This window comes from Aspergillus welwitschiae (genome assembly GCF_003344945.1).
Source record: "Aspergillus welwitschiae strain CBS 139.54b unplaced genomic scaffold BDQ94scaffold_134, whole genome shotgun sequence".
NCBI classification, from domain to species: Eukaryota; Fungi; Ascomycota; class Eurotiomycetes; order Eurotiales; family Aspergillaceae; genus Aspergillus; species Aspergillus welwitschiae.
The window spans coordinates 1-9,519 of NW_020798828.1; the positions used below are offsets into that span (position 1 = coordinate 1).

At 48.3% G+C, this 9,519-nt stretch overlaps 2 protein-coding genes across 2 annotated transcripts; one reads left to right on the forward strand and one right to left on the reverse strand.

Annotated features, from left to right (window-relative positions):
* The first annotated feature begins 1,361 nt into the window (after positions 1-1,361).
* BDQ94DRAFT_155691 (Zn(II)2Cys6 transcription factor domain-containing protein) lies at positions 1,362-2,055 on the forward strand. Its single transcript, XM_026768517.1, has 2 exons — positions 1,362-1,604; positions 1,651-2,055. The coding sequence occupies exons 1-2, from the start codon at positions 1,463-1,465 to the stop codon at positions 1,941-1,943; spliced, it is 435 nt and encodes a 144-aa protein (XP_026619363.1). The 5' UTR covers positions 1,362-1,462; the 3' UTR covers positions 1,944-2,055.
* Positions 2,056-5,481: 3,426 nt separating this feature from the next.
* Positions 5,482-6,386, reverse strand: BDQ94DRAFT_164566 (C2H2-type zinc finger protein; the record flags this gene model as incomplete). Its single annotated transcript, XM_026770049.1, has 4 exons — positions 5,482-5,860; positions 5,910-5,989; positions 6,040-6,231; positions 6,330-6,386. The coding sequence occupies 4 exons, from the start codon at positions 6,384-6,386 to the stop codon at positions 5,482-5,484; spliced, it is 708 nt and encodes a 235-aa protein (XP_026619364.1).
* Positions 6,387-9,519: the final 3,133 nt, after the last annotated feature.

Sequence of the window (9,519 nt, forward strand, 5' to 3'; positions counted from 1 at the left end):
TAGGAGACTGCGCCCTCGAGATCGAGCTACTGGCATGACCATCTATGATGGTAAGGGATCAACACGCGTCGTGGTTTGTTCCTTTGGGGGTGCTGAGAAGATGCAGATGATAGTGGACCTGATCGGCAAAAACTGTAACATGCCTTGTGTTATGCTAACTAGAACCACGGCATTTGTTTGTCCCTTGGCCGAACTTGAATACGCAGCATATGCGCTAAAGTTGGCTTTCAGCTATACCTGGCTCCACTTTGACTAATGACTGCCACGGAAGGTTAAACTGAAGGCAGGGAGAAAACATAGCCGAAGAACGAGAGCACCCAATGTTTTGGTCTCCCACGGCAAACATAAGGAAATTCCGCCACTGGCTTTCCAGTTTAGCCCCCTTGGCAAAGGGTGCATACCAGAGCAGGTATGCAGGTGTGTGTTACTTCCTACATAAACCCCTAGTCTCCCTAGTAGTCCCGAACGGGATCCTAAAACTAGAAACCCCAGTAGGACATGCCCATTCCGGAGAAAATTGGGATGGTACTGTTCCAGATTGTGGTAGTCAAGGTTGTCTCCAGAACATAATGGTGTACTACTCCGTCCTGTTCATCAAACCAGGGGTGTCGCAGTCCTTGAAGAATTATCCCGCCCCTGTGTAGCAAAGATGTCCTCAATTTCGTGAGATATGACACCAATTTTAAACATTACCTGCCACTTGCCAGATGGCAACAGGTACATGTCATTGCAAAGCATATGTATATGAACGCACCGTTTTCCGCTCCTTCCAACGAAATTGGGATATTTGTTTCTATCCGCCTCTAACCCTTTTACCTCTTAAGCTGTCGCACAATACGATCAACAAGGAGAAACGTGTAATAGATACTGTGGAGGAATGCTATAGTAACGAACGAAGGTAGAATCATATCTAGTCAGCCCTGCCTTCTCTTCCAGGCCAAACAGCCAGTGTTCCTAAGGCGAAACGATGTGTGAACGGAGTTCTCAGCTGCCACCATACGATCATTGCAGCTGGGGATGTCTTGGACTTGTAGATGGGGCTGCAGCCGGCCCTATTCTAGCAAGAGCTTCATATATGCGGTGGTACCTAACTGCGAACACGAAAATTTTGCATCTGCTGTCGTTAGTCGGCGAATCCTGCTCTCCTTTGATGCTCCTTCATTGGACACGCAAGGGATATGCGCAGATCATCCACTGCTCGCTCATTATGCCAACAGGCAGTAAAAGCGGCAACCCACTAAGGTACACACCGCAGAAAGCTGTGGGGCAAGCGGCCCGGCATTCTCGGGGTACGAGCACGTGCCGAGTGGGAAAGGATCCTGATCCATATATGCGGGCTTAATTTCTTCCTCCGTTAATATCTTAGAATGACACCCGCTCATATTGATATAGACGCACCTAGCAAATCATCACCTCAGGATTTTTCGTTTTCGTGTATCTGACCGTTTTGTCCATTGAGTCGATGATCATGATGGAGAAAGTATCCCTTCGATCTTTGCATCCGACGAGGGAAGCCCTACAAACAGAACCAACTTACAGCAAGCCAGCTACAAGGCGGCAAAATCTCGCATGCACAGCTTGTCGCAGAAAGCGAAGAAAGGTGATTTCACCCCACAGCTTTGTAATTGCAATCACGTAATTGACCAAAACAGTGTACCGGCGCACCGCTTTGCCAGTTTTGCGTGGCCTCAAACTCAGTGTGCGTGTTCGAACTACATAAAGACAAGCGCAGAAAGATGGCATTACGACACGCCGAGGGAACCAAGCAACGACTGGAGGATTTCCTCAAGCGTCTACTCATATTCCTTGCAAGCAAAAGTGATGAAGCGATTCTCAAATGGAGGAGATGCCTTGGCAGTGCTCAGTCGCCTGAGACGATATTTGAAAGCTTGAAAGTAGCGATGGCTGAGGTCCCGAACCTAGTCAACAGTGATAGGACCTAAGTGAGTATCTTATCTTCTTGTTTGCTCCCCTTTCGTGAGCTTCACCGGTGCCCGTTCATTACGCCGCCGTAGGTTCGGGTCATGCCAGCGTTGTAAATCGCTCAAGAGAAACTATGATACAAGCTGCATAAGAAGAGGCTCCTGTCACACCAGTAGGGACTGCTTACGAGATAGTACGGAAAGATCAGGTCTTGACTTCCTGGTCATGCTCTAGGTAGGTCTTGTTCGATTGCAGGTCTAGCTAGGTTCGCATTTTGTGGGGGCGGAGGCGCCCGTGGGCAGTCCTAGCCGCCTTTTCCCGTCGCTGTCTTCCCAAATCCCTTGCAATTGGTGTAAAGCAGCCTTGACAGGCCTGTACGTTCAAGCCATTGCTCCGGCTTTTCATTCGCTCGATTGCCTTGAGCGACTTTCGATTATTGAGGCCCTGACCGGAACCTCTAACCCCGGTTTGCTCCAGGTTTGCGCCTAACTATGCATCCTCGGCATACAGCTAAATGCAATCACCACCGTTATCACTGGAAGTGGCTTGTCCACATCACACCGCGCTCTAACAGCCACATCAGGACTCTTATTACTTTTTTGTCGTATGGCTCTTTACGCTTGGGTTGTCCGTCGATCCGCTGAGGCGAAGGCAACTGTAGGCTAGTCAAGGCAACCACTGGCTATAATAACCTGGTCAACAGGAAAGTAAATCCTAGAAATGATGTCCCAGACGTACCTCACGTAACCATCTCCAAGTGTGCTTTAATACATAAGGTGATCAATTCCCCCATTTATGTTCTGGTTATTTCGCACGATATATCATATCCCCTTTCAACCTTAATATTACCTTGAGTGTCCCTGGACTCTAGCATAGAACCTACGGTCGAAAGGGCCAGAGATTAGCCAGTTATATTAGATGCGAAAGGCCCCCGAAGGGTATCCATGACCTTACCAACAGAGCACCACAGCTACAGGATAATATGTAGTGTGTACTGGTGCCTACTTTGCATGTTGTTATTTATGGCATCGTCAATGAAGTCTAAGCCTAAACTCTAGAAAACCACGATTCCGGAGAAGGAATACTTATGGATGACACTGGAAGCTTAATATAGAATATTTCACCCTGCATGCCATTGATGCAGGCACACACAGATGGGATATGAATCACCTTCATCTGCTTCACGAGGGATGCTACCGCTTTAGCTTGTATTCCGAACTTACTTGCCCAAGCAGCCGAAGTAAAATACAAAGATATAGTGAGATGATCGTGCCTATCATGGCACGGATTCATAGTATAGTCGGTCCGCTTCTCAGGAACAGACTAGAAGCGCAGCCAGAGAAACTAAACTTCAGCTAGAATACATATAGCGGATGGCACAGGGATTATCCACCCCTGCCTCGCACCAATACAACTCCGTACGTAGACCTGCATCAAAGACACCCAATGACTGGGCGGTTATGTGAACCTCGGGCATAACACCTATAAAGTAGATAAACACCAGAATACAGGGTAGTATATTTCCAGCATTTATTCAAATTGTGCGACGGGTTTCAAAGCCCCCGTCGGTGGGCCAACCTCTGGGGATGTTTTAGTCAAACTTGTCCCTGTCTCTAGTTGAGGGATTGTCATTTAAGTCTCAGCTCCACATGCCTTCGAGCCTAAAAACTAGGCCGAGCCGAAAGCACCCTTTCTGCTGTGGCGGATGTGGAAGCAATCTAACATATGACACTACCAGCTCCTGTGGTCAACATCCTACGTTTATTTACTTGAAGCATTTGGTGACCACGCCATAGCACCTTGGGGTTTGGAATTTCGAACTACTGGCTGCGCCTTTATCGCAGTATCTATTCACCAGGTCCTTCGGCGTACTATGCACTTGTCCGCTGGTTGATTCGACGTCCAGAGTATGATAAATTGGGGAAACTGCTTGCTGTCTGGCCCAGGGGCAACAGTAGGGACCGGGCAGAAGATCATCTTACCATGTACGACTCCTAATCAGTGTCCGACCTTTGGGGTAGGGCAACCAAGTGAGACGTAGGCAACCACCCAGTTTGACTTTGTTGGTGGCCAATGCGGTATCTCCTAGACTGGGGCAACTGAACCCGAAAAGACACTAATACCTAGTCGTATAAAGGAAGCGTCAGAATAGGCCGTAGTCTTCTTGCCCTCATAAGTGATAGTTATTATCTCTCCGCGAGGAGTCGGTTTGCTGGTGACATGGCTGCGGAAAGCAAGTATTTGCTGTGCTCTCTCAGCCTTCGGTTTTGAAGACGCCGTTACTCGTATCAAACGACTAATAGGCCCTCAAGCGTGGTTCAGGTCACACAAGTTGTTATCGCATAAACGCCAATGCGGCCTTCGCTCCTTAGGTGCACATGCAGGCGAACCAATTCCTAATTGGAAGCAAACGAGCCGGGCAGAGTTGGGTCTGTCCGGAAATCTAGTATTTGGATACATAGATACAGATAGTAAATCAGCAACAGGGGTAGAATGTTCTGTTTCCAAACTATGTTTCAAGTCGATGTGCAATATGTCGAGCAGGTACTGTGTATGAGGAAGATAACATTATTTTCATACGGGAGCACGATGCCGGAGAGGAAAACTCATATATGTGCCTTACAGTAGCAGTGGTGAACGCATGCTCCTCCCTTCTCCAATAAATCGCTTAAAAGAATACGAAAACCTACGGTCTTACATCTTACGGGAGTCCATATTTTGGTGCATACTTCGGTCATGCTTTAGTACATAAAGGGTAAAGATTTACTTGCGTATTTGCATGACTTCATGGTAACAGCAGGACAAACCGTTATTTGGAGCCAGTAAAGGTACAGCCCACTGCTAATCTAGTTATAACTAGACTCAGAGAAGGACCGCGGGCAACCATATGCCCCACTTCTGTCTCAGCCTGTACCATTGCACCTTACGATTTAAGATGCGTAGTTCAGGCGTCCGATGGCATGTTTGCCTCCTTCTTTCTTGATGGATATGTAAGGGCTAAAGACATTAAGACAGCGACTGGAAGTTTCCAAACGAGCAGACCACAACCACGCCTGCACGCATGATACGTCAACTACGTAGCGCGGTAACGGGCGCAAAGCGAACATAGAATACGCTGAAAAAAAGGATCATAGACTGCATCCGAGTCCCTTTCCCTCCTTGGCCTCACACAGAAGGGGGACAATAGAAAAGAAAGTAAAAAAGCCTCCCAAACACAGAAACTCTTCGTAGCATGTTACAATGCGCAAACCCAAGGAGCAGTCCCGCCCACAGCAAATGGCAAAGGAGACGCTGTTGGGGGAGATGGGGAAGAGAGTTAGCAGTCAATGAGGCATCTGGCGAGAGCAAACTTGTAAATTGAACATGATAAGACGCCAGTGCATATTGCTAACGCGATATAACTCCTGCCCCAAAGCAGTCGCTATCCAAAATCTTCTCAGTTCATCTAGAAACAAACCCCATCCGTCTCTTCAGGCTGCTTCAAGATGCGGACTGGCAGCTTCTACTCACGTCTGAGTGCTATTGAATGTAAGTGAAGGGAGTTCCGCCCTTGAGAAATTATATCATGGTCTGAAATCCTAGCGGAAAATTCTGACAACCATGATCATAGAGCTGCACAAGCCGCATGTAGTGGTGCTGAGCACGCTGTATGTCTACCAGTGATGTGACCAGTAAAGGCTGCCTAACGATCGGGCCTCGATCTTGTACAGCCACCGGCGTTCCGTGGAGACTTTGGGCTTGAAAGTCAGGAGTTGGTTGTGGATCATGACGGTATGGTGCCAATTGGTTCGGAGGATATTGGTTAGTTGTATCGAAAAATGCGACTTGCACAGGATGCTGGATTTTTAGGCCCCCGGTCTTTGAGGGCAGAGATGACACGGTTTCTGGGGGATGGAACCGATGTTGATGTCTGGTCAAACTCGCCTTGCGGCAGAACCTTCATGTTCTTAGAAAGTCAGCAGCATAACAACCGGGATATTACTTACGTTCGTTTGCAGGTTGACTCCTGGCAAATATAGGGTCGTTTCCCTGTATGGATCCTCCGATGACGGGCTAGACTTGATGACTTGTGGCGGTCAGCATAAAGGGACAAGGGTAGGAGGGTATTTTACGTACGTCAGAAAAAGCTTTGTGGCAACCACTGTTGTCACAGACATGAGGCCTCTCCCCAGTATGGATCCGCGAATGAACCATCAATGCGCTCCGCTGAATGAAACTCTTGTGGCAATTGTTGACGGTGCATTTATACGGTCGCTCGTTGATGTGTATTCGGTAATGCCTGCGTAGATCTGCCTTGCGACCGAAGACCTGCTACCGTCAGCGTGGAAGGCAATATCCCATCGAGTACTCGATGACGAATTGGAAAATAAAAAAGGGGAGAGACCAGGCAGAACATATGCCTATACCTTGTCACAATGCACCCAGTCGCAGCGAAAGCCGCGACCGTCTTCGCAGAAACCCATGGTCGAGGGGACGCAGGGCAGAATAATGTTGTTGGAGAGGCGAGCGACGACCAAGAATTAGCTGAGAGTGGCCTGACTGGCAGTAGTACCAGAAGCACAGGAAGCAAACACGATCTCAGTGCAAGAAAAAACTTGAACAAGGAAAGCGAAGAAGATAGAGATAAAAGTAATAGTAAGGGTGAACTAATACTTCAGAACGATGACCCGAATGCGTACTGTGATAGAAGTGAAAATCGAAGAAAAGCAAGGGGGGAAAAAAAGAACGCGGTCTACAATTGCGTATGGGAAGCAGGAATGCTATTGAAAGTTATATCAGGAACTTATACGCAGGACACGCAGGCTCGACAGTAAGCACAGAAGATCTCAATGGGCAAGCTGATTGGCAGACAGGCCGCAGGTGCAGTAAAAGACAGGTGGTTGGTGAGGTTGCCCTAGAGCACCGGCACAACTGATTAGAGGTGTTCAAGTATGATGTGCGTCTTTCTGGTATAGTGGCATGTGATGATGGCTCAGGGGTTTCTCATTCCCAAGCTTGATGGATAGAAGTCCATATGATAGGCCGACTTCGTAATGTTCACTTTCCTACTAATAACTTAGTGTGGCTGCCGAGACGCCGATCCTGGATCATTTCAGATGCTAGTAAAGCTTCTAGCCACTTTTATTTGGCGCTGCCTTCGTAAGTGACGTAAAGGCTGGATGCGCCAAGAAGAGGCAGCGAATGGATAGTGACACATCTTACGTAATTGTGAAAGTGCCCGGGCATCTGCAGCATCTTATAATGGAAGTTGCTGGTCTGGCCGAACAACTGGTTTGCATCCGTTAGATAGAGGAGTGCTTAATTCAGTATAAGACAGGATACAGACGAGCGTCCCCGCCCCAAGGTCTACTTAGACTGCGTTGACTAAGCTCCAAGGCGGAAAAGATAGGCGGCCCCAAGCCGTGTATCGATCGTGTTATGTCGATTGTCGACGGGAGGTTGTTACCCGAATCACAGCGCATATGCATAGCCCCTTCCGGACTCTGGATACGTGTAAGATGTTTCGGTTGGCCGCCGCAACTGCAGGCAAGGCAAGGCAAGGCAAGGCAACTACTGGCTATGATAATTATTCAGTTCCATCAAAAGCTCCAGCTGGCACCTCGAATTGGGTCAATTGTATCAGCGTGTGATCTAATGTGTGATCACTTGCTTCCGTCTCCCAAGATATATCGTACAAAAAGGGGTTGCCTCCTTTCATCAGAAACACTGGTTGTGGCTTTTCAGGGTCAAAGACCATCCCTAGAAGTTGCTTTGAAGCAGCAGCAGGCCGAGCCTTCATCTTAAACTTCAGCTGAGGCCGATTAAACACCCATGTCCAAATACCAAAACCAAGAAGCGCAAGCGCGAGATCACGTTGCGAGAGGGAAGTTGGATGAGATGTGCTGTCGGCATAATGGGGGCCAGAGACCAACTTCCGAAGGCCAGAAGCAGAATGCCAACAAATGTGCCTTGAAGGCCGGTAATCAACGAAGGAGCAGTAGTCGAAGGGTGGGGATGGTCAGGGCAAGCAGGACCAGGTTCTAAAAGAGCAAACCAGAGAAGAGAGACAGGATGGTGATGAAACGGTTATCTCCCCTTTTATGGAGGTATTACATAGACGAGGATCCCTCCTAAGCCGCGGGTCGGTCGACGGTTCCAATAAGATGCCTGAAAATAGAACTTGTCAAGGCGGGTGGTGCATCCACCAACGGTGAAGACGGCTAGCGCGGATGTTAGGCCTGGAAAAGAGAGAAACGAAGAGTTCGGTGGTTCGATAGTGTGATTAACAAAACCGCTTCTGTATATATCGTACGATCTTAGGATAACGTAGGGCACGCTACCCTGGCTCACATATGGGAGGGACTATAGGTTGATTTATACTAGCTACAATCTCAGGCCATCACACAAATAAGTAACAGGATCCGATACTTCTATTCTTCTTCTTACTATCATCATATAGCCTCAGGCTATTGCGGCCATAGGCTGCATGGAGCCCCCAGCTACTGGCTTGCTTCTCTATCTACCGTTGATGGTTATGTCCTACATCTCTACTGTTCCCTTGCGTCAATCATTAATATATTCTTGGTTTTGTCAAATCTTTGTATCCGTACCCCTGGGGTCTCGCTCCTTAACCTGCCTGTGTTTCGCGCAAATTTAACACAGCCCGTACTACTTCTAGGTTAGTTTTCCGCCGAGATGGGTCGCTATCGAGAACGGTGACCCATCGGTGCGGACCTGGCCCGATCTGCCTCCTAGCGCAAACGACAAATCGCCAGACCTGTCGCCCATCGCTTCAATTCATGTCGTGGCGAAGATGATCTCACCTTCAACGTCGAAAGATAAAGTGCCGTATTGACTCCATACTCAGTTTCCTTGCCACACGCACAGGTGTCCTGCTACCCGATTGCTGCATTGTAAACAGAAAACTTCGCAAATCCGCGTGGCCTGTTCTCAGCTGCGCCAAAATAGATGCCTCGTGTCGATCTAGGTCATCATATAGGAGTCTCGTGTGCTTGCCTGGGAGTGCAGTTTCGAAAGCCCGCGTGGATTTGCCCCCATCTCAGTTGGAATTCTTGTATCTTCGCTTTTGAGCCGATCCGGCGCATCTCGTTCCGCATTCTCGTTCCACAAGGTGGAGTTGAGTAACTGAAGGGGTGGGTCGGGACCGCTCGGCTCTTCGGGTCCTCGATTCAGGAGAGACTGCACCTCTACTACGTAAGTGCTTTCCGTGAGGTCGCGAGCGGCCAACCAGTGTAGCTCCGGTTGCAAATGTTGAAATGTGACGCCATCTCCTGTGGCTTAGAAGCCTCCCTCACTCATCATTAAACAGAGGATCCGATAGACAAGCATCCATGGCTTCTCGATGTCTATGTATCACGTGATAATATCGTATGTAGATCTTTGCCGAATCCGTTGGAACGGTGGAACCCACGTATGCTGTGATTAAAACGCAGTGTCGTAAATTTGACACAACCTGCGAATGGGACATGCTAGGAGAATATGTTGACTGGCATGGATAAAATGAAGATCGCTAACCTCCTCAACCCAGCTCCAAATGATTTTTGCCAAATTGAACACCACAATAATTCTTTAGTACCCATATCTCCTTCGGGAAGC

Excerpts from the sequence above, each read along its gene's own strand:
- BDQ94DRAFT_155691 (XM_026768517.1), top strand. The coding sequence starts at position 1,463 with ATGATCATGATGGAGAAAGTATCCCTTCGATCTTTGCATCCGACGAGG. Across the intron at positions 1,605-1,650 it reads CAGAAAGCGAAGAAAGGTGA|AGTGTACCGGCGCACCGCTT; the intron begins TTTCACCCCACA and ends ATTGACCAAAAC.